Below are 23,426 nucleotides of genomic sequence, written 5' to 3'. Positions count from 1 at the left end.
CCCTCTAAGCTGTGGAGTCTAGTGAGCCAAAATTCTACTTTGTGAGTTACGGGCATTAAAGCTGCAAGCAAGTGATTTGGCTGCTGCATCAATTAGTCTGCTCTGGAGCTAGGACAAAAATGTGTGAGCCGGAGGCTGCAAAACTGTGAGCTGGCACACACTCACTCAGGTTAGTGGGTGGCTAGTTTCGAATAGCTTGCCCCAAGAATCAGAAAATCTATAGTTGCTCGAAAAGAGGAGAATTAAGATTAAGTTTTATTAAGTTTAACCATTATGGTTTTTATGATATTTTTATAACCAGTCTTAAAATTCTGTTCCTATTTTAATGTGATATATTTTACCCATATTACAAAATGTCATCATTTTATGTGTTGGTCAATGACCGTGAATAAAACTTATCTATCTAACACAGGTTAGAGGGAACATTCTCCAGAACCTAATTCCGTGGCTCCTTTAATGATTTCACTTCCCTTGGAAACCACCCCAAGTAGGTCTCTGGAGGGGCAGTGTACATATATTTGTCTAGATAAACAATCTTGTTCGCAAAGAGTCAGCCCTCAAAGTGTGCCTCTGCACATAGGCAGAATGCATTTCCTACACTACCGGGTATAGCTACACGCCCTCCAATCCAAAATGGAGGACTGGAGAGTTGAAAATCACAGGGCGTGAGTCTTGACGTGCATCCAGAAACCAGCCATTGGCCCAGGAAGACTGAAGACATCCACTTCCTCTCTTTTTCTCCAGCTGCACTCAATTCCTGTCCCTTCTCCCTTCCCCACCTTCAACTGTGTCTCCCGGTAGGCAAGCTGAGAGCTGCTGAAGGTGTAGGGGGGGGGGGGACGACACCCATAAAGCAATGAAGTCTCGACAGGTGACGGCATCCGACAACATACACAACCAGGGCCGGGGCTTTTTCGGTGGCGGCTCCACTCTGGTGAAATGAGCTCCCAGAAGAGATCAGGGCCCCGCGGGACCTCTCACAGTTCCGCAGGGCCTGTAAGACGGAGCTCTTCCGCTAGGCTTTTGGAGCCGCCACCGCTAACATCCCTGACACCTCTACTCCCAACAATCGATATCTATGTTGGCAGAACCCTGACCTGCTGGCCCCCTAAATACTGCCCGAGCCAATCGCCCTAGACAGTTGAGGGAGACAAAAGAGCCATTAAATGAGGAATGTTGCTAGCACTTTATTAGGTCTGAGTTTTAATACTGTATTTATTGATTTGTGTGGATTTTATGTGGATCGTATTCTTGGAATTTTTCTTTGTAAGCCGCCCTGAGCCGGCCCAGGCCGGGAGGGCGGGATAAAAATCTAATAAATAAATAGAAGAATGCATCACCTCGACGGGGTAATATTTAACAGTGAAATTACAGATCTGGAGTTCCTTGGCTATGCACCACCATCATCTGAACACAGGTTATCCAGATCTCAAGACGCTGTGGGGGTTCCATTTACGATGAGTGTTTACGGGAGCGGGACCACTGGAAGAAGCTTGGGGTGGGCTGCAGGGGAATGCCAGGTAGGACCGGTACACCCCCCTTTCCTTCCTCCTTACCACGTGTGAGCAGAAGGCAATCTGTCTGTAGAGCGGTCGTCTCTGTGGATCTGGAATTTCTGGATACCATTCATGCCCTCCAGGGCAGCAAAGCCTTGCAGAGGCACCTTGGACGTGCCCGTGACAAACTGCAGGAACTTCGCCCGGTCTGCCTGGTCGAAGGAGCGCAGCGCTCGCCAGAACCACTGGATCTGTGAAAAAAGGATGGAAGGCGTGGGGGAAAGGAGGGGTTAAGAATGGGCTTCTTTTAACTAGAAGCCCAGAGGCTATAGGGAATCCACACAGGATATGCAGCATACTTAAATAAAGAGGCAGGTCAAGATTGGTGGACTACGTAATTCCTAGATTCTGAAGCGGGGAACATTTTCGTCAAGCATCTGTTTGAAGAGCGACCCAGTCATTTTGGAGCAACTTTTTCTATAAGTGAAATTTGTCTTCTTCTGGCTAAGTTCTCTGTCTTCCGTAATCCCGCTTGGCTTTACTTAAGTACGTCGACCATTCCAAAACGGAGGTGGTCGTGCTCCTGGACTCTTGCTCTTTTCTACTCCAGCGTGAGATGGATTGACTCCAGCAAGGAAGCCGCAGAGGCCCCCAGTTTACAAGACCCCTGAGCAAGGCTGTTACGAGAGGACATTGTGGAGGTCATGGATTCACGGGGTCACCATGAGTGGGAAGCGACTTGACAGCCCCTTAAGCCCACACGCACAGCCACACACACTTTGTGGAGAACAGATGCTGAGATCCAGGTTCAGAAATACTACTGCCCAAAAGCCAACAAAACGAAACATTATTATGAAACTGTTAAGAAAAGAAAAGGGAGGGGAGAGAAGATGCCGGCTGCTCTGGGGACTGCTGGAAGAGCTCACCTGGATAGAATTGGCCTGGTATTTGTGGTACTCCGTGTTGGACTTCAGGTCGTCGATGTCGATGGTGGGCAGACCCGAGATCAGCAGCTCCAGCTCTTGCTCCGTGAAGATGGAGATGAGGCGCTTAGGGATGATCTCGTAGAAGCCCTCCAGGAAGGCAGCCAGCTGCTTGCGGATCGCTCCTGTCGGAAGGGACCCAAGAGCTTACCCATCAAGGGGGAAAAGCACCGGAAACTTACAACGATCTGGGAGGGGAACCACGGCTCCGCTCACACCCCCTTTCCTGAAACCCAGAAACCCTCCTCGAGTCACGGTCTTCACATTTATCCAGTCTGTGTTCCACCTTTGGCGCACATGGATATTGCGGGGGATCCGGGCAAAGCTGCTTTGCAGAACTGCCTGCCGGAGGGGACTTCGCCTCAGCACACGACCAGTGCCCCTCGAAGCTGTGTATGGAGTCTTGTGAGCAAAAATTCTTCTTTGTGAGCTACTGGCATTAAGAGTTGTGAACGAGCAATTTGGCTACCGCAGAAATGAGTTGGCTCTGGAGCCATGCTTCCTGAGCTAAGACAAGAATGTGTGAGCCGGAGGCTAAAGAACCGTGAGCTAGCTCACATGAACTCAGCTTAGAGGGAACATTGCACATGACCCCAGAATCATAGAGTTGGAAGGGACCTCCAGGGTCATCTAGTCCACCCCCCAGCACAATGCAGGAAATTTGTTTGTTTATTTAGATTTACAGCCCTCCCTCCCAGCCAAGGCCGGCTTACAACAGGATAAAACATACACATACATTTAAATAGTCCTAAAATCAAATAAAACACATCAACATTTAAAAGTGCTAGCAATTAATAACACAAATAGATTTATTAAAATGATGGTGGCTGGCCTTCAGTCTTACATCGTAGTGGTCAGCCCATTTGATCTAAGCTTCGTGCAGCCGGCACAGGCTGTTCTTATGGCTTCGGGGGACAGGGTTCCCCTATCGGGGGTGGCTCCTAATTAAAGGCTTGGCGGAAGAGCTCCGTCTTGCAGGCCCTGTAGAACTGCATAAGGTCCTGCAGGGCCCCGATCCCTCCCCACACCTTTCCCCACATCCCCCTCGGAGACCCCCTGCTCAATGCCCACAAGACAGAATTTGCCTGGTAGCTGCCATATTTACCACAAGCCGGATTCCTTAGAGCTCGGCTTCTTCCCCTCCTCTCCCAGTAGCATGCCCTGACCTGGATGTCCCTGGCTAGTACTTGGGAGGCCACCAAGGAAGGCTACAGCTGCTACGCGGAGGCAGGCAACAGCCAACCACCTCGGTTTGTCTGCACCCTGACCTGGACTGCACAGCCTAGCCCCTGTGGGGAGGCCACCACGGAAGTCTGGGGTCTCCACACAGAAGCAGGCAATGGCAAGCCACCTCCAAACGTCTCTGGCCCTGAAGACGCCTTAAGGGGGTCCCCGTAGGTCAGCTGCAACTTGACAGTGCTTTTCATCTCCTCCCAGATGTCTGTCACTTGCCTGAGCCATTTCGCCATGCTCTGCTTGCAGCAGAACATGGAATACTAAAGCGTCTATAAAGGCAGATCTATGAACGGGACGGTGGGATTGAGAAACAGAGGGATCTTGAATTAAGGCAAATTAATTATCGTATGGCACTGTGTGTACTAAAGCCAGGGGATCCTAAGATTGTCTGGCAGCCTCCAGTTCTTTTAAGTGTTATCCATCACTAGGCGGCGGAGCTAGACTTATTTTTTTGGGCTGAGAGAGCTGTTGCTGACCAGAGGTCAGCCAGCTGGCTTCGCGTGGAGGAGTGCGGAATTGAACCCGGTTCTCCGGATTAGAGTCTGTCGCTCAAATACTGGGGCTACGTACTCCAGTCTCTTCCCACATAACCTACGCACCCTCTCCCCACAACACACTTTGCTCTGACGCACCTGTCATTCGCATCTGACACACCAGGTGCACATATTCTTTCTTGTTCTCTTCCGTCACCAGGATGTTGGCCCCGTTAGGCTTCAGGTCCCGCACCTCACACACCCCAAATTCTTGCACCTGGAGTGGGGTGGGGAGGAAGGAGGAAAAGGCTGAAGAGCACTAAAGGCAGGCGTAAACCGAATGACGTACCTCTTCTTAGGAAGAGGACATTTGAGACGGATCTTCTCTTGTTCTAAGGTTGGCATCCATACACTTCAGTGACAGCACTAGATGGGAATCCACTCCCTGTGGAGCGACCCAAACTCTGCCTCAGCCCACCACCCAATGGCTGTAACGGCAAATCTAACCGCGAGCTCCTGCCAGAAACCCCTTGGCACAGTAATCAGAAGAGGTGCAGCAGCAGCAACGGATGTTTCAGAAACAGGCATCGTATTCATTGCTAGACAAACCTCGTAAAACTGGCCAATTTCAACGGATGGCAAATTCACCGCAAATTTCTGGGCGCAGAATTCTAGCGGCAGCACACCAGACAGAATATGCGTACCGTTTTGGGAAACCACAGGGAAATGTCGTGCTCACCCGACTCCCTCCCCCCCGCCCCCACCGCCTGACTGCTGAATTCCCCCCTCACTACTTACGACCAGATTCCTAGCTTTAAGAATGAAGTTCAACAAGAAAACCCCGCTTACGGGGAGGGTGGGGTATAAGTTTGAGAAAATAAATAAATAAATAAATAAATCGTCATGGCTGCTCTTCAGACAAACCTTGCAGAACTAGGTATTTTCAATCAGTGTGTCACGCAAATTAAAACCCAACATGTACAGAGCGTGTGCAATTTCTGGGTGCAGAATTCTAGTTGGGTTTTTGTCTCTCCCAACTAGGCGTGATTGGAGCACACCCTCCCCTTCTCAGATCTATCCCGAAATCGTGTCAGTAGAAAGGAAGAGCCGGGGGGTACCTCAGTGCTGAAGGTGAGATCGTAGCCCAGAGTGGAGACGTCATTCTCTAGGAGATACACCAGACCTTGGTAGAAGTGATAATCTTCACTCTCCATGTCCGTGTACCTGCAGGAATGAAGGAAACCTGGCTGAGACTGGGGCAATTCCGAACACAAAAGGCTCTACATCTGACAATAGGATAAGATTAGCATTTCAACAACCAATACCATATGCAAAAGAACCTACTCAGGAAAGTTCCTCCATTAGCATGTCACAGCCTGGGGAACTCCTACAAGATAACGACTCAGCCCTACCCTACCTTCCTGAGTTGATATAAATTACCTGCCTACCATTTTTCTCTCACCTTGACACAGAGAGTCCTCCATCTTTCTGCATTATACCTCTGAGGATGCCAGTCACAGCTGCTGGCCAAGTATCAGGTCCTACAATGCCAAGGCCACGGCCATACAGCCCAGAAAATCTACAACTAACTAACTCCTACACCATCTGGGGAATGATGGAAGCAGATACGGACTAATTGGTGAAGAGCCCCGAAGGAAAAGCATGACCAACCTGACCGATTTGCCCAGGATGTGTTTGTAGAAGGAGCGGGTGAAGTAGCACTCCAGCAACCGGTTGTCGTACACCGCCTTGGCCACAATGCGACCGACAAACTTGAAGTAGCTCAGGTGGTTTGGGTTGCAGTGAGAGGAAGGATTGATGGTGTAGGTGACCCGGTCCCCGGGCGACGTGCGGAAGATTTTTTTGGGGTTGAACATCTCCCGCGAGATGATCATGTACCACTCGCGCAGCAGACCTCCGGCGTCCTGGCCCTCTTCCCCCTCAAATACTATGTACCTGCAAGAGGAAGCGGGCGCAAGGAGGTCAGGGCGATGCTGCGGGAAGACGGGATCGAGAGGCTAAAGGGCTGGCCGGGGACCCCGATGTCTGACCCCGCGCTCAAGCGACAGGGTGAGACGAAATGGACATTGCAAATATCGGGAGGAGGATTTGAGGAATGAGTGGAGGGGCAGCAGATGACTCTTGGAATAATCAAAATTGCCTGCATGGCGGGAAACAGAGGAAACTCTCCCCAATGACGTTTATCAGCCAGGGAAGGGAGTTTCTTACAATCTATTTTTCATTTCCTCCGGTGACTTGCGGTGCAACTCCCGGTACGAATCCTCAAAAACGTGATCCCGGCGCACGTGCACCGCCATGTCTTCTTTCCGGAGCCCCTCGTCCAGCCTCTCCAGCTCTTGCCGGAAATACCTGGGGAAGGACAAGCAAAACGCGGCCGTCTGAGTCACGGGGCAGCCTCCGGGCGTACGGCTGGACGTAACAAAGCTGGGCCAAGAAGAGGGGCTGAATGGAGACTGTTCCAGACTAAAAACCTGGGGAGCTCCTCAGTGCCTGGAAACCCAGATGGAGAGCTCCCTTCCCTTCCCCCTCCAAGCCCCATAAGTCTTTAAAATGGCTTCAGAACTGGGGAGGTCAGAGGAACTTTTGTCCTTCTAAGCCACTCTTCCTGGAGAACTGTGGGTCCGTGCCTGACAAACAGCAAGCCAAACAAGCTGCCTCATCCAGTCCCAGTCATACTTCACCTTCCTCCCAATTTGGGGAGCTAAAACAATGCTAACGAAACAAGAAACTTTGGGGTAGCTTAGCCAATAATCCTGCTAATGGGCTACCGGCCATCTGGGGCGGCAACGGAGTCATCTCGTGCCCGCTTGAACAGTCTAGGCCAGACGTGTCGAACTCATTTGTTACAAGGGCCGCATCTGACATAAATGTCTCTTTGCCGGGCCGAGCCAGGTGTGCCATAAAATGGGATGCCAGGTACTGGAGATAGAAACTGCATAAAGGACAGCAGCTGGTAAGCTCCGAGTTGCTGTGTCCTTAACTGGGCTGGGAGGGGGGTGCAGACGAAAGCCCACTTAGGTGAAGAGGCAGCAGTGCAACACTGGGCAGATGCTCCCACGATGTTTGACTGCTGCAGACGAAGTTGTTAAGCCATGCTGAAGATACAACGGAGAGGCTCCGCCCACTCCCCCTAGTACTCCCTTCCCTTGCACCAGTCCCTCGCGGGCCGCTTCAGAGCCCTGGATGGGCCGGTTCCGGCCCCCGGGCCTTCTGTTTGACACCCCTGGCCTAGACCCTGTGCTGTGCTCCCCCAGGGGAGAGCTGGAGAAGGAGGAGTCCAAGCGCCGCATCCCTGCCCGACACCTACTTCCGCTTGACGTCAAAGTCCAGCACGCGGATGTAGTCGACGAGGACGGCGAAGGGGCCGTCAGCCAGGTGGGTGGTGGACTGGCGCAGGATCTGGTTCAGCACAGTGCGGTGGGTCTCTAAGGGAACACAGACGTGAGCGTTGAGAGAAACGTGTGTGCGAAGGCTGGGCTAGGAGCCTCTGGCGGCATCCTCTCAATGCTGCTACCAGGAGCCCCCGGGCTAGCGCTTCCGACCGTGCTGGCTTTGACCAGCCGTCGCCCCAAACCCTGTCCCCGTCTACCCGATAATGTCCGCCTCCTGCATCTCTCAAGTCTCCTCCTGAGAGTGCTACCCAGCTAGATCACATCCGCCCCCCCGGTCTCGATTTATAGTGTTGGTGCTCCCAAGATCGTGAGAGCTCACCTGCAAAACGAAGGAACTTCTGTGTGTCTGGGGGGAGGCTGGAGGAGATGTGCATGGAAGAGGGCTCGCGGGAGAAAAAGGGGTCGAGGGAAGAGGGCGTGGCGGGCGTCAGTGGGGCGGGCGAGAGGGGCGGGGGCTCGTCCTTGATGTGCGCCAGCTGGCTCTCCCGGGTATCGCGCACGGGGGGCTTGCTCTCCCGCTCTGTGGCGTGCACCAGGAAGAAGGCCTCCACAGCAGGCTGCAGGACTGGGGGAGAAGAGAGAGAGAGAGAGAACAGAAGGTGAGGCTTCCCAGGAACGGGGAGGCACCCGCCTCCCTGCAGGGGGAGGCCTGGCCCCCTCCCGCCCCCTCCGCAGCCCAGAGTCTTACCGAGCACAGCGTGTTGGTCGTGGGACTCTTCCAGCTCCTTGAGACACTCGCCCAGCATGTCCCACAACTCGTCCAGGCTGAGCTGCTCGCTGAGCAGCGGCAGGTCCGGGGGACGTTCTTCTTTCTCCTTCTCGCCCTGCTGGGAGCCTTCCGATACTACAGAAACAAGAAGCCTCAGTTGGCGGAGATCTTGGATCTCAGTTCAGTCCCTGCCCAAGCCAACTCCCCGGCTCCGCTTCGAGGAGCTGCTCAGAGTCCTTTTTCTTGGAGCTCAGGGGGAGGGCCAGCTGGAGGAAGCTGCCCTTTAACCTCCGAAGGCGGCTACTAACCGACGGACTGGGTGTCTTGCGTGGCAGGCGATGGCTGGTCCACGTCCATGGGCGACTCGTCTCTCCGCACAGAGCCCTCCGCCTGGTTTGATTCCGACTGAACAGAAGAGAGCGCCGTTAGTGGGGGGGCTACTCCCCGCTGGGAACACCCAAGGAATGAATGTCGGAGGGACGGGTTATCGGCCCTCTGGCCACCGCGAGGAAGGGAGGAAGGTGGACCACTGGGACAAAGCTATACGCAATCTCTCTCTACCGCTCCCCCCCCCCCCGCCCCTAACAAAGACCAGAGGAGGTTGAACAACATGCCCCTGCACACAAGCTAGAAATCTGCAAAGAGGAGGAAATTAACCAAAGGGCGGCACAGCTTCGAAATTAACAAGGCTAGCGGAGGGAAAAAAAGAGTCAGGAAGGATGACGTGCGTGAAATCTGGGAAGGCGGAACGCTTGTAGCCGGGAGTATGAGGGCGAAAGCACATGCACCAGAGTGGGGGAAACTCTTGGAGAGCAAATAAAGGGGTGGGGGGGTGGGGAGAGAGGGTGGGAGTAGCCATCAGGGCCTTCCTGTGCAGGGAACGAGCTTCTCAGGTTTTAAATATGTTTTTTTCTTGTAGGGAAGAGCTTTTTATTGAATGAGGCTCATGAGCCACAGCTGGAAGCTGCCAGCATCTCCACCGTGAAGGCAGGCAGGGCAGCTACGGTGAAGCTGGCTAGGGAGGCGGGCTTCTGGCAAGTTTTTCGGAAGAGGAGCCCTCCCATTGTTAGAGCACCTGGGCAGAAGTGGCCCTGGAAGGCTGCACACAATACTTCTGGGTCAGTTGTCACCCAGCCGCCAGAGTGCAAGAGGGCATATAGCTGTTATCATAAGCAGGTGTTTGTTTGCATGTTGTAATGCAGACCAGATTAAGAACATACGATCGGGCCAATGGTCCACTCTGTGTCACACGGTGGCCAAAACCTAGGTGCCATCAGGAGGTCCATCAGCAGGGGCCAGAACTCCAGAAGCCCTCCCACTGTGGCCCCCTCCCAAGCACCAAGAAGACAGAGCATCACTACCGCAGAGTTTCATCTATACTTTGTGGCTAACAGCCACCGATGGACCGCTGCACCATATGCTTGTAGCCGCCGCCACTTCCTGCGGCAGTGAATTCCACGTCTTAATTACTCCTTGGGTGAAGGCATCCCCCCCTTTGATCTGTTCTAAGCCTAAAAGGTAAAGGTTCCCTTGCTCGAAAGCCAGTCGAATCCGACTCTAGGGTTGCGGTGCTCATCTCCGTTTCAAAGCCGAAGAGCCAGCGCTGTCCAAAGACGTGTCCGTGGTCATGTGGCCAGCATGACTAAACACCAAGGCGCACGGAACGCTGTTACCTTCCCACCGAAGTGGTCCCTATTTATCTACTTGCAATTCCTTGCTTTCGAACGGCTAGGTCGGTAGGAGCTGGAACTAGAGACGGGAGCTCACTCCGTCATGCGGCACACTTGGGTCTCGAACTGCTGAACTACCGACCTTCCACAGCCTGCAGTTCAGCGTCTTAACCACTTGAGCCTACTTTTAATGAGCCTACTGCTCATTAAATTCATCAAGTGCCCAGGAATTTTTGCATTGTAAGAAAGTGAGAAAAAGTCATTTCTTTCTCTGCCTGCTCTATAAATCCTCTATAGATTCTTAACTTGCCTCTGCCTGCTTCACAGAAGTGAATGCAGCAGTTACAACCTTAGCATAGGAGCCCAAGGACAAAATGTGGTATGCGTGAACCCTCAAGAGCTTCCTCTTCCACCCCAAAAAAGGGTATTTAGAAGAGTGAAAATCCCAAAAATCTGCTGGGGAGCACAGAGTAAAAATCAAGGTCCCTCTCGATTCCGTCAGTCGAAAGACTTGGTAAGAGGGGCAAAGGGTGGTGGGGGACAGCCAAAGCTGCCGGGAAAGGAGGCACGGGGGAGTGCGCCAGGCAAGCTTTGTGTCCCGTCCCTCCTCTCCCCCCAGCCCTTTCTAAAGCCCTCCACCAAAGCTCCCACTAAGCTGTGGAGTCTTGAGAGCAAAGATTCTACTTTGTGAGCTAACTGGCATTCAAGTGGTGAGCGAGCCGTCTCGCTGTGGCGCAAATCAGTTTGCTCTGGAGCCCTCCTTCCCTGAGCGGAGACAAAAAATGTGTGAGCCGGAGGCTAAAAAAACCTGTGAGCTAGCTCACACTTACTCGGTTTAGAGGGAACACTGCCCCTCCACTCGCACTCGGCAGCCGGGTCTGCCCCCCTCCCTCTCCCGAAGAGCAGCCGCGCGGTGAGGAGCCGGCGGCAGCAAAGGAGCTGGTCTCCCTCCGCTGAGAGGCTCCTCGGATGACAGGCCAGATAGGTGGGGAAAGAGAGGAGGGGGAGCGGGCTGGGGGGTGGGCCGGAGAGGGGGACGGAAAAAGATGAGAAGGGGACGAAAAAAAAGAAGGGGGAGGGGGGAGTTTCAAATCAACAAAATGAGTGGCCTGCAAGCGCCACAGGCACCATGCTAACCGTTGTTGCTTGTTGCTGCCTCCGGGCCCTCTGACCCTCACGTACCATTTGTATAATGGCGTCAGCCTCAGCCTCCAGCTGCCGAACAGCGGCCTGGATGCTGCTAACTGAGCCCAGACCGGAAGTACCTGCCGGGGGAGAAGGAGAGGGGGATGAGTGCGGCGGCACACGGATCTCCCGCTGTCAGGCTCGGCGTCCCCAGCAGACCTCTGAGCGTACGGAGCCGTGGATTTCCCAGCTCTGCTGCTGCCCGACTTCCCCCCCCCCCACACACACACCCTGCTTTCTGGCCCGCCCCCCCAGAGGGGGCCCTGGGCAAAGGCTTGCCGGGTCCCTGGTCCTCGTACCTAGCCTGCCTGTCTGTTTCGCCTTTTTGTTGGCCCGGCGCGTGTCGTCCCGCAGCTGGATGATGACCTGCAGCACCCGTAGGAAGAACTTCTGCGTGGAGGTCTTCGAGGTCAGCATGGACATGGAGGGCAGCTGGAGCTCCCGGCCGCCCAGCGGGCGCTTCTGCGAGGCCACGATCACCACGTTCTCGGCGATGTCGAACCTGGGAGCGGTTTTGGGGGGGGGAACGCGTCAGCGGAGAGGCGCTCGAGTGGGGGGAGGGGCGGGCCGACCCGGGGGAGGGAGACTCACCTGCTCTGCATCTTGCCTTTCAATTTGGTGGTCTGGGGCTGCTCCTCGGGAAGCCCGTCGGGGGACAGGGCCTCACACTGGGCCCGGCGTTGCTGCTCCAAGTTGTACTCTCGCAGCTCTGCCAAAAGAGTACCTGGGAAAGGGGGAGTTTAAGGCTGAGAGGGTGGACTGCACCTTGGCAAGAGGGAGGGATAAAGTGAATCTGTCCGTTAAGACAATGCAAAAATCTGGGTAGCCTGTTCGGAAGGGAATCCCTGCAGCCGGCAGCAACTAAGGGCACCGATTTAGGGCCAAGCTGGCCACCCAAATTCTGGGCCATTCAGCCAGCCACATACTGCACCTAAACCACATTGGCTTGTTGCAGGAGCCGCTCTGGGGGTGTCAGGATCAGCAAGCTGGTTAATAGCTTGGCACAAGACTAAAGTCCCACCCAGGGGGGGAAAACAGCAGGAGCTGCGCTTGTGGAATGCACAAGGGGCAGGGAGCAGCAGCAAGGACTTGGGAGTGAAACTTGTAAAGACACGGTAAGTTTCTCCCTCTAGCAGGCAACATGTGCTCACAAGCGGGATCCCCCTTGCATCTTGTGGATGACCTGAGTACAGGACTGAGGTCCACTGTGACTCCCACGGCAACACTGCAGCTTTGCAGAGTGCCAACATCATTGGATCTGACTACAGCTGTGGAGTGGGCAGACCCACATGCTAGGAGATCTCCAAGCCTACTGCCCCAAATCAGGAAACTGATGGACCTCTCTTCCATATGCTTATCCAATCCCCTCGTGGAGCTGCCTATGCTTGTAGCCGCAACCACTTCCTGTGGCGGTGAATTCCACCTCTTAATGCCTCTTTGGGTGAAGAAAGACTTCCTTTGATCTGTTCTAAGCCTACTGCTCAGTAGTTTCATGGAGTGCCCACGAGCTCTTGTATTGTGAGAAAGGGAGAAAAGGACTTCTTCATCTTCCTTCTCTACCCCATGGATAATTTTGTAAACCTCTACCGTGTCACCCCTCAATTGTCATTTCTTCAAGCTAAAGAGCCCTAAAGTCTTCATAGGGAAGGCGTTCCATTCCCCTTAATCATTTCAGTTGCCCTTTTCTGCACCTTTTCCAATGCTATAATACCCTTTTTGAGGTGTGGTGACCAGAACTGTACACAGTACTCCAAATGAGGCCACACCATCGATTTATACAGGGGCATTAAGGATGCTGGCTGATTTGTTTTCAGTCCCCTTCCTAATAATCCCAAGCAGAGCGTTGGCCCTTTTTTTTTTACTGCAGTCGCACACTGAGTCGGCATCTCATCCTCCTCAGATTGTAGAGCGCTTATCCTGAATACCTGAGCCTCAAGAGGGTAAGTGGTGGTGGTGGGGAGTCGATAAGTGTGTGTGGCGGGGAATGTGGCTGAATCTCTCCCAATTCAGTCAAGCTACACCATTAAGGCAAAGGAAAACCTCCAGGTTCACTAGCTGCACTGAACACCCTTCTCCAGCTCACATACCCAGTTTGATCTAAGTTTCCTCCTGCCAAAATGCTAGACTTGCAAGACCACTTTACCCAGCTTCCCTCTCCTAACTTTACAATACAGCCCCTGGGGAAGTTCTGTGTTCCCACGGATTCTACATAAAGCATGTGGACGCCAACCGATGCTCCCTCTAAGCTGTGGAGTCTTGTGAGCAAAAACTCTACTTGGTGAGCTACTGGCAGTAAAGTTGTGAGTGAGCGAGCGATTGGGCTGCTGCATCGGTTTGCTCCGGAGCCATCCCTTCCTGAGCGAAGGCAAAGATGTGTGAGCTGGAGGCTTAAAAACTGCGAGCTAGCTCACACTAACTCAGCTTAGAGGGAACACTGATGCCAACAGATTGCACTCGGGGTACCCAGAACCGCACTTTGGTACATCTCTCAGAGTGGCGTGCCCAGAACCCCGTGGATATGAGCAATCTACTTGGGTAGTATTGGCTTCACCCCTTGACACTCCCCCGCTAGGGTGCTCGGTGCCGAAGGCAGCACAGTCACTCACCCCGACCACGCCTCCTCCAACCGGCACGGCTGCCCCGGCCCCGTTCTCCTCCCTACCTATCTGCTTGCAGAGCGTGTAGCCCAGCTGATGAGCTCCGTTCAGCAGCAGCTTGAGGACAGTGTCCCGTGTGGCTGGGTCGCCCCGCGACAGCTGTAAGAGGACGTTGGCGGCGTCTTCTAGGCCTTCCTCGGAGCAGGAGTGGGACGTCAACACCTGGTGCGGAAGAAGAGAGTCAGCTCCTGTGTGGAGGGCTGGACCCTCCCCTCTCCCTTTGGTACAGAGCGTGGCCACCCTCCCATCCCACAGGAGCCTCACCTCCACCGAGAGCTGTAACTGGTTCTCCGTTAGGCCCGAGGCGGCCATTTTGCTGTCGGGCCCGCCTCCGCCTCCCCCGTCGCTCACCTTGGCTGGCGATTTGCTGTTTTTTGCAATAGCTGCCGAGAACAAGAAGATTCAGTGAACACGTCGACCAATGGGAGGAACGAATGGCAAAACCTTTGCCCACATTTCTGAGCCCACAACTCTTTGGGGGCAGTGTCTGACTGTCCTGTGTGGCCTCAACTGCCTTTCCTACTCTAAATCCTTTGTGCCTGTTCTCCAGTAGAAGTGCCACACAGCTCTGCCTCCTCCCGGTACTAGCGTCACAGCCTTGGTCATGGCCAATGTTCCCTCTAAGCTGTGGAGTCTGGTGAGCAAAAATTCTACTTTGTGAGCTACTGGCATTAAAGTTGTGAGCGAGCAATTTCGCCACTGCACAAATCAGTTTGCTCTGGGGCCATTTTTCCTGAGCTGAGACCAAAATGTGTGAGCTGGAGGCTAAAAAACTGTAAGCTAGCTCACACTAACTCAGCTTAGAGGGAACACTGGTCATGGCATGTGTCTACTGAGATCCCAGGGGAATGCAGAAATGCCACAGAGTGTGGAATCAGGCAGTGAATCCAGCATCCCACCAAAATTCCCTCTAAGTTGTGGGGTCTTGTGAGCAAAAATTCTACTTGGTGAGCTACTGGCATTAAAGTAGTGAGCGAGCGATTTGGCTACTGCATAGATTAGTCTGCTCCGGAGCCATCCTTCCTGAGCTAAGACAAAAATGTGTGAGCCGGAGGCTAAAAAACTGTGAGCTAGCTCACACGAACTCAGCTTAGAGGGAACACTGCTGCCCACACGTTAGCTTTCCTACTGAAAGATCTCTGGGCCTTATGCTCCAGCAATATGCCAAAGGACCGAGTAAGATTGCCAGTAGTTGGAAGGCGAGGTTGGGGGGCTTCAGTGCCCCACGCAGCTCTAGTTCCTCCCTGTTTTTAACCTAAGAGACCAGTGGTGCATCTAGTCCAGCATCCTGTCTCACGCAGGGGCCAACCAGTTCCCCTGTAGGGCCAACAACAGGGCAGATAGGCTGAGGCCTTCCCCTGATAAGAGCATCAAAAGAGCCCTGCTGGCTCAGACCAGTGAGAGTCCCTCTAGTCCAGCACCCTGTCTCACACAGTGGCTGAACAGTTACCATGGAGGGCCAACAACAGGGCAGAGAGGCCGAGGCCTTCCCCTGAGGAGAACAACAGAAGAGCCCTGCTGGGTCAGACCAGTGGTCCATCCAGTCCAGCATCTTGTCTCACACAGGGGCCAACCAGTTTCTCTGGAGAGTCAACAACAGGGCATAGACTCCAAGGCCTTCCCCTGCTGTTGCCTCCTGGCTCTGAATGTGGAGTTTCCCCTCTGTCACCGTGGCTAGTAGCTACTGACAGACCTGACATAACCATGACTATACAAAAGAAGGGGGAAAACCCAGCAAAACCCACACTTCCGGGGCACAGAATTCCTTTTAAAAGTAAGACGCAAGCCCCGCCTTTGGTCCTAGGACTCAGAAAGGAAAAGAAATGAACGAGAAGAAGGGAGAACCCAACCTAACCACCACCACCCTCCACCAGCGTGGGACTTACAGGTCACAGTGATGGGGGCAGTAGACGTGGCGGTTACTGTGGCGGCAGCGGAGGTGGGGAGAGACGCAGCAGTGGCGGCTGCAGTGGCGGCAGCCACAGCCGCCGCCGCAGCCAGGGCAGGGGCGGGTGCCGGGGGGGGGGTGGCGGGGGCGGCAGCAGGGGGGGGGGTGGGCGCCCCCTCGGCGGCAGCAGTGGTGTGGTTGGCCGCCCCCTCCGCCGTGGCCTTGTTCTCGGGCAGAGCGATGGAGATGAGGGAGAGCAGGCGCAGCAGCTTCTCGGTCAGCAGGGAGCTCCGCCTGATGACCGGGTGGGAGAGCATGTTCATCAGCTGGCCCAGGGGAGAGGCCTCCAGGCTGTAGGGGGAGCTCTCCCCCTCCGAGCCGGCGCTCACAGGCACGGATTTGATGGAGTTCTTGCCCTTGCGGCTAACGTTCATGTTGTCCAGTTTGACCAGCAAGTCCCAGAAGTCAGTGGAGATGCCGCTGGGGCCCGTCTGGCCCGGGCAAGGGCTGCCCGACTGCTTGGTGCCCCGCTCCCGCTCGCTTTCGCAGTTGGTCTCTTTGGTCCGCTGCTGTGTGAAGTGGCTGGGGAACACCTGGGGAGGAGAGAAAGGAAGTCAGTTCCTTCTGGGACTGCCCGTTCGGTGCAGAAACGTTGGTGGGAAGATAGCGACCCCTCAACTATCTGCGCTGGACGAGCTGCTGCCTTGCCCAGTCAATTAGGCAGTGAACATGCTTTGAGGCCCCCTCACCCCACCCCCCCTTTCCAGCTTTTTTGGGGGGGCCACTAGGGCTTGGTCAAACATCCCCACAATCATCTCCAAATCTGCAACATCTCTTGGCCAACGGGCAAAATCAACCACTGCCTGTACACGTTTGGCGTAGTGGTTAAGTCCGCGGACTCTAATCCGGGAGAACTGGGGTTGATTCCCCACTCCTTCAGCTACTGGTTGACCTTGGGACAGTCACAAGTTCTGTCAGAGCTGTTCTTGAAAGAGCAGTCCTTGAGAGAGTTCTCTCAGCCCCGCCTACCTCACAGGGTGTCTGTTGCGGGGAGGGGAAGGGAAAGGAGTTTGTAAGCTGCTCTGAGACGCCGAGTGAAGGGCAGGGTATAAGTCCAATCTCTTCTTCTCCACTGTGGCCTCCATCCTATGGGACAGCATTGCCTGAGGAGGTCAGGAAGGCTCCCAACACTCTGCGCTTTCCCACAAACGATGCAAAACTGAGCTATACAAGAGAGCTCTTCTACGCCAGTATTAGGGCTGCGCTGTACTAAACGGTTCGTAAAGTTACTTGGAGAAATGATTAGGGACTGTAGTCTATATACTACTGTGTTCAGTTGACTGAAACCTGGATCCTACTATGGAATTTTTAACCATTTAACGCATCACGTTAGGACTCGTGCTTGACTTCGGTTCTGTTTTTAGATTTCCGACTGGTTCTAAGCCACCCTCACTTTTATCGCACTGTTTACTGAACGCCCCGTCCTGTCGATTGCATCGACTTGCTCTGAGTAATCCAGCTTGAGTCCAAGGGGGAAAGGCAGCCTACGCAGGGTGTCAATACAGTAAATATACTTTGCATTTAAGTGCACGTTATTAACAGGGACTGCGGAACTCCGAGCTGCTTGGTATTAAATGGCAGCTTTTCCCAACTGGAAAGCTGCAATGAGCCACAGGGCATCTCCGCCTCCATCCCGACAGCGGGGTGCCAAGATCAGCCCTGAAGGGACACCCCCCCCCCCATACACAGGACATCCAGCTTGTTCTCCATTAGCAGCACATCTACCCCTTTGAGATAACATTGGCACAGGTCTGCAGCTGCGGTTTCCATCATGTTTTCTCCCCACATCCATCCAACACCCCTTCTAAAGAGAGCGGTGTCCGGGGGGGGGGGGTCGCTCAGAGCAACAAGCTTGTGCTTGGATCTCTCAGGGAGCCCAGCCAACGTCTCAGCCGGGTGAGAAGCAGAAACCGGAAACACTCCGTAGAGTCCTATGCGAGCCAATTCCTCTCTCCTCTTTTGCTTTTCCCCTCCCAAGGGAAAACGTGCTACAGGTTTGTAGGGAGAAACAGCACCTGGCGTCAAGTTTCGTTTCCGAGTTCCATGTTGGGGTTGGGCAGACACCCCCCCCCCCACAGCCCCGTTCCGCAAATTATCTGCACCCACTGGCCTGTTCTGCAGGATCACAAGGAGTGTTTTATGAAGCCCCGTGCCGGGCGCTCTAAAAACGGCAGTACACCATACACCTCATTCCTCTTTGCCTCCCTAGTTCCCCAAACCTCAGCCGGACTTCCAGAGGAAGTACGAGGAAAGCCCCTTTTGCTGGCCCGATTTGGAATCCAGTGCCAGGCAGCCTTCTTTCAAAGGGCATTTCCAGATCAAGGGGACTGCATCCTGACCCTGTTGACTTGGGCCTTCGTTTGAGCAGCGCTCTCGTTTAGAACCTTTGGGCGCATTTTCGTATTAGCACAGCTCTGCTGCGTTTCAATTATCTTGCGAGTCCCTTTCGAAAATGTGTGCCCTGCTTTCACCCCGTGTCTCACTTAAAGCCTCTGCATTAAAAGAAACACATAACAGATGCAAGTCTGCATGGCTGGCTCCCTTGGTAAGGGTTTCCCTTGCTCAAAAGCCAGTCGAATCCGACTCTAGGGGGCGGTGCTCATCTCCGTTTCCAAGCCAAAGAGCCGGCACTGTCCAAAGACGTTTCCGTGGTCACGTGGCCGGCTTGACTCAACGCCGAGGTGCACGGAACGCTGTTACCTTCCCACCGAAGCAGTACCTGTTTATCTACTTGCAATTTCTTGCTTTTGAACGGCTAGGCTGGCAGGAGCTGGGGCCAGAGACGGGAGCTCACTCCGTCCCGTGGCACTTGAGTCTCAAACTGCCAAACTACAGACCTTCCAGTCTACAGCTCAGCATCTTAACCTCTGAGCCACTGCGGCTCCCTTGGATGGAGCTACGAAATAAGAAGCTACTGCGCTTTCAAATCCACAGAACTCAAAAGTTGCAATTACTAGCAGGAACAGGCCCACAGAAGGACAGGGAAATCCTGCATTTCTACTTTGTCAGAGTGACTTTGAAAGAAGCGGAGCTTGAAGCCTGCCGGGGCGCCTTGGGTCAAGCCAGCCACACACGCAGAGGAGAGAGAAGTCCATGGCTGCTGCTCCCTCGTCCTCCAGGAGGTACAAAGGGCAGTGCTGACACACAAGCCACTGTTTGAGAACAGGAAGGGATCCGACAAGGCAACCCTTTGCTCCGTGACAGGATATCCTGTATTGAAAGCATCGGACTGAGGGCTGGCTCAATCTTCTCTTGAAAAACCTCCGGGAAAGGAGGCTTATCAGCATCGCGACTGCCAACAACAGAGGGAGGGGAAGGGCAGGCCCAACGCTCCCTACACCCTCCCACTGATTAAACACCTTAAAAAAAAACCCTTTCTCCCCCTAGACTAGGCAGGGCTATGCATGGGCACGAACACCGGACAATGAAGATGGCCGACAGGAAAGAAAGTTGACTGCTTTGAATGAACATGACATGACAATGAAGATGGCCGACCGTCGGCAAGCTGCCAAATGTTTCTTCTTGTCTGCATAATCCTTTACACGCTGTTTCTCCCCCACCCCCCCATACATGCGCTCAGGTTGTCATCGGATACCAGCCAAAAAAACACAAAGAAGTGGGTTCTAGACCAAATTGAGCTTGAACTCTCCCCTAGGAGCTGAAACAACTAAACTGAGGCTATCATACTTTGGTCACATTATGAGAAGAGTCCCTGGAAAAGGGACATGAACACACGAAGCTGCTTTATACTGAATCAGACCAATCAAGGTCAGTACTGTCTACTCTGACTGGCAGTGGCTCTCAGGTCGAGGTCTTTCTCATCACCTCCTGCTTGGTTCTTTTAACTGGAGAGGCCGGGGACTGAACCTGGGACCTTCCGCATGCCAAGCAGAGGCTCTGCCACTGAGCCAGGGTCTCAGGTCAAGGTCTTTCCCATCCCCTCCTGCCTGGTCCTTTTAAAATGGAAATGCTGGGGATTGACCCTGGGACCTTCTGCATGCCAAGCAGGGGCCCTGCCACTGAGCCAAGGCCTCAGGTCAAGGTCTTCCTCATCACCTCCTGCCTGGTCCTTTTAACTGGAGATGCCGGGGAGTGAATGTGGGACCTTCTGCATGCCAAGCAGAGGCTCTGCCACTGAGCCACGGCCCCTCCCTAATGATAATGCTAGACAAAGTTGAAAGCGGCGGGAAAAAAGGAGGACCGAACAAGAGATGGATTGACTCAAGAAGCCACGGCTCTCAGTTTGCAAGACCAGAGCAAGGCTGTTAATAACAGGACCTTCTAGCGATCAATACTCCATCGGGCTGCTATAGGTCGGAAGCGGCTTGAGAGCACTCAATGCACAGACGAGCAGGCCCTAACTCCTTCGGGCTCTTGTTCAAAAGAAAGGTGCCCCGCTATTCCCACGGCGCAAGAAGCACTAACACAGACTGCCCTTGCCTTCACCTTGGCCAGCTGGATGAGCGTATCGAGGACGTGCCGACAGACTACAGGAGCGGCCTGGGGGTGTATGTGGACAGTGGAGCCGGCGGCGGCGTGCTTCTCCGTGTGCTTCCGCCCTCCTGCCCGCTGGATCTGGAAGATGTTGGTTCGGCAGCCCAGGGCGGCGTCCATCGAGACCGAGAGCCAGGAGAGCTGCCCCGAGCTCTTGGACTCCATCTTGTGCAGGAGGTCGAGCGGCCGGCTGTCGGCGGCGCAGGCCTTGGCGGCTCGCTTGCCTTTGTCGTCTGGGGCCGCGGCTCCTTTAGGAGTCTCTATGCACAGCTCGCTCTCGCTGCTGCGCTGGAGGATGGAGAGCAGGCTGCGGATCACCCAGCTGCGCGTCTGCGCGTGGTAGCAGAGGTTCCGTAGCACCCGGTGGAGCCGGCTCGTGTTCAGCTTCGGCTCGTCCACGAAAAGGAGCACCAGCAGGCAGGACAGGGCCTCGTGGTCCAGCAGGAGGCGCCCGCGCAGACGCAGCAGGCTGTCCACGTTGCTGCCCGAGGGCCTGTGGAGCAACGAGATGAGAGTCAGGGCCGGGCTGGGACGGTTTAAGAAAAAGCAGAGTGGAATTCCTTGAATGGCGTCCCCCTCCTTCCTGAGTCGGGGTCCCCGACCCTTTCCAGCCTAAGGGCGCACCTTTGGGATTATGACACCAGTCGTGGGCGCAGTCACAAAAATGGCTGCCACAAGAGGCGGAGCCAGCTACAAAATGGCTGCCACAGACAATGCTCCCTCTAAGCTGCACAGTCTTGTGAGCAAAAGTTTTCCTTTGTAAGCGACCGGCAGTAAAGTGGTGAGCGAGCGATTTGGCTCCTGCAAAGATTAGTTTGTTCTGGAGCCCTCCCTTCCTGAGCTAAGACAGAAACGTGTGAGCCAGAGGCTAAAAAACTGTGAGCTAACTCACGCTAACTCAGCTTAGAGGGAACCCTGGCCACAGCTTCTCTCCAGTCATACCACGAAGGTCCTTCTGCTGTGGTGGCAGCTGCCGCCAAAGCCATGGTTTTTAAAAACCTGCCCTGCCAATCAAATCTCCAATGGCCAACAGCTCCACTGGGCCGCGCCGACTTCCTGAAAACACTCGGTGGGCTCCGGAAAATGTGTCGGCGGGCGCCAGGACTTCCGTGGGGACCACATCGGGGGACCCTTTCCTTAAGGCAGCTGCTCATCTAACTGGGAGCAGTCAAAATTTGTCTGTGTCGTTACATGGACCGGGCAGAACAGGACTGGTTCTAGCCTGATGCTGGCCCTGGCTAGCTTCAGAAGCCAGCTGGCTCTGCCCACTGTGTTGAAACTGATGCTTCGGTCTACCAGGGGACCGGTGGAGAAATTAAAGGAAGGAATCAGTCGGCCCACTTGTCAACAGAAGGAGGGGGAAAGGAGAAGACCTTTCAATGGCTTGGTGTCCCAGGGTCTATAGAAGATGGGGACTGCCAGGAGGAAAACGCTGGAGGCAGCAGGGTCACAGCCTCCATTTCCAAGCCAGACATTGCCCCACCTCCCGCATTTCAGAAGCGGCTAATTTGGGCCTGGCTGTTATGGTTCGCCCTGACTTGGATGGGCCAGGCTAGCCCAATCTGGGGTGGGAGACCACAGAGGAAGCCTATGCAGAGGCAGGCCATGGCAAACCACCTCTATTGGCCTCTTCCCTGACACGGATGGGGCCAGGCTAGGTCGACCTTGTCAGATTCCCAGGAGCTAAGCCGGTTCGGACCTGGTTGGTGCTTGGATAGGAGACCACCGAGGAAGTCGAGGGTCACCACGCAGAGGCAGGCCGTGGGAAACCACCTCTGAAAGTCTCATGCCTTGGAAACCCCATGAGGCTGCCATAAACGGGCTGCGACTTCCACCACCACCGTCATGGACCTCCTCCTGAAGACTTCCCGTTTAACCCAAAAGATTGAAAAGATTCCCAGTCCTTACCAAGCCCCCCCCCCCCTGAAGTGTAATGCCCCCCCCCCAATATCTCGTACCTGCTGTGGCTGCTGCTACCACCCATCTGGAAGGTACCCCCTCTCTGTACAGCTAAGCGCGTATACTGGACCCCTCTGTTTCCACTCAACCGACTCGTGAAGGCTGTGGGGAGACAGGAAGACAGATGAGGAGTGGAGACGTATGTTAAACGGGGGACAGAAAGACTGCAGGGGCCCCCGCGATGCCTTTTACCTGGGCTACGCAAGATGGCGGACAACGCTGAGGTGCTGGAGTGGCCAAAGAGGCGCTCGTGCATGAGCTGGCGCTGGCGTGCTTCCTGCTCCCGCCGCAGAGCCTGTGCCTCGGCAGCGATGTCCGGAGGCATGACCGCCAGGACGCTGTCCTCCATGTCCTCCAGCACGCTGCGGCGCAGGTCCGACGGCAATGTCTGAATGAAGGTCACTGGGTCCATGGGCGTGTCTGAGCTGGTGCTCTGGGCCAGCTCCCGCCGCTGCTGCTCTGCCCGCTGCTGGGCCAGCACCTGAACAGCGAGGGGGATGGAACAGCGGTTAGTGTTTGGCACGATTAGGGCAACGGTGTAGAACAACAGAAGAGCCCTGTTGGGTCACACCAGCAGTCCATCTAGTCCAGCATCCTGCCTCACACACTGGCCAGCCAGTTCCTCTGGAGGGCCAACAACAGGGCAGAGAGGCCGAGGCTTTCCCCTGAGAAGAACATCAGAAGAGTCCTGCTGGATCAGACCAGGGAGGGTCCCTCTAGTCCAGCCTCCCGTCTCACACAGGGGCCAGCCAGTTCCTCTGGAGGGCCAACAACAGGGCAGAGAGGCCGAGGCCTTCCCCTGAGAAGAACATCAGAAGAGCCCCTGCTGGATCAGACCAGGGAGGGTCCCTCTAGTCCAGCATCCTGTCTCACACAGGGGCCAGCCAGTTTCTCTGCAGGGCCAGCAACAGGGCAGAGAGACCGAGGCCTTCCCCTGATAAGAACATCAGAACAGCCCAGCTGGATCAGACCTGTGAGGGTCCACCTAGACCAGCCTCCTGTCCCACACAGGGGCCAGCCAGTTCCTCTGGAGGGCCAACCACAGGGCAGGGAGGCCGAGTCCTTCCCCTGATACGAACACCAGAAGAGCCCTGCTGGGTCAGACCAGTGAGGGTCCATCCAGTTGAGCATCCTGTCTCACACAGGGGCCAGGCAGTTCCTCTGGAGGGCCAACAACAGGGCAGAGAGGCCGAGGCCTTCCCC

General features: G+C 54.8%; 1 protein-coding gene across 1 annotated transcript in view; it reads right to left on the bottom strand.

Annotated features, from left to right (window-relative positions):
* The window catches only part of HUWE1 (HECT, UBA and WWE domain containing 1, E3 ubiquitin protein ligase), a 126,549-nt gene that overhangs the window by 1,579 nt on the left and 101,544 nt on the right, over nt 1–23,426 (bottom strand). The window contains exons 62-80 of the mRNA XM_015422763.1: nt 22,416–22,704; nt 22,223–22,325; nt 20,217–20,757; nt 15,709–16,303; nt 14,087–14,205; nt 13,828–13,984; nt 11,757–11,889; nt 11,465–11,667; nt 11,118–11,245; nt 8,619–8,715; nt 8,290–8,445; nt 7,921–8,166; nt 7,517–7,634; nt 6,418–6,558; nt 5,860–6,144; nt 5,307–5,412; nt 4,348–4,465; nt 2,423–2,604; nt 1,557–1,747 (exon numbers count right to left, since the gene is read on the bottom strand). Coding sequence (XP_015278249.1) covers nt 1,557–1,747; nt 2,423–2,604; nt 4,348–4,465; nt 5,307–5,412; nt 5,860–6,144; nt 6,418–6,558; nt 7,517–7,634; nt 7,921–8,166; nt 8,290–8,445; nt 8,619–8,715; nt 11,118–11,245; nt 11,465–11,667; nt 11,757–11,889; nt 13,828–13,984; nt 14,087–14,205; nt 15,709–16,303; nt 20,217–20,757; nt 22,223–22,325; nt 22,416–22,704 — 3,908 coding nt within the window. The remainder of the gene's footprint in view (nt 1–1,556; nt 1,748–2,422; nt 2,605–4,347; nt 4,466–5,306; nt 5,413–5,859; nt 6,145–6,417; nt 6,559–7,516; nt 7,635–7,920; nt 8,167–8,289; nt 8,446–8,618; nt 8,716–11,117; nt 11,246–11,464; nt 11,668–11,756; nt 11,890–13,827; nt 13,985–14,086; nt 14,206–15,708; nt 16,304–20,216; nt 20,758–22,222; nt 22,326–22,415; nt 22,705–23,426) is intronic.

Source organism: Gekko japonicus, unplaced genomic scaffold, assembly GCF_001447785.1.
Source record: "Gekko japonicus isolate JY-2015 unplaced genomic scaffold, Gekko_japonicus_V1.1 scaffold3302, whole genome shotgun sequence".
NCBI lineage: Eukaryota > Metazoa > Chordata > Lepidosauria > Squamata > Gekkonidae > Gekko > Gekko japonicus.
This window is presented reverse-complemented; position numbering and strand designations above follow the sequence as displayed.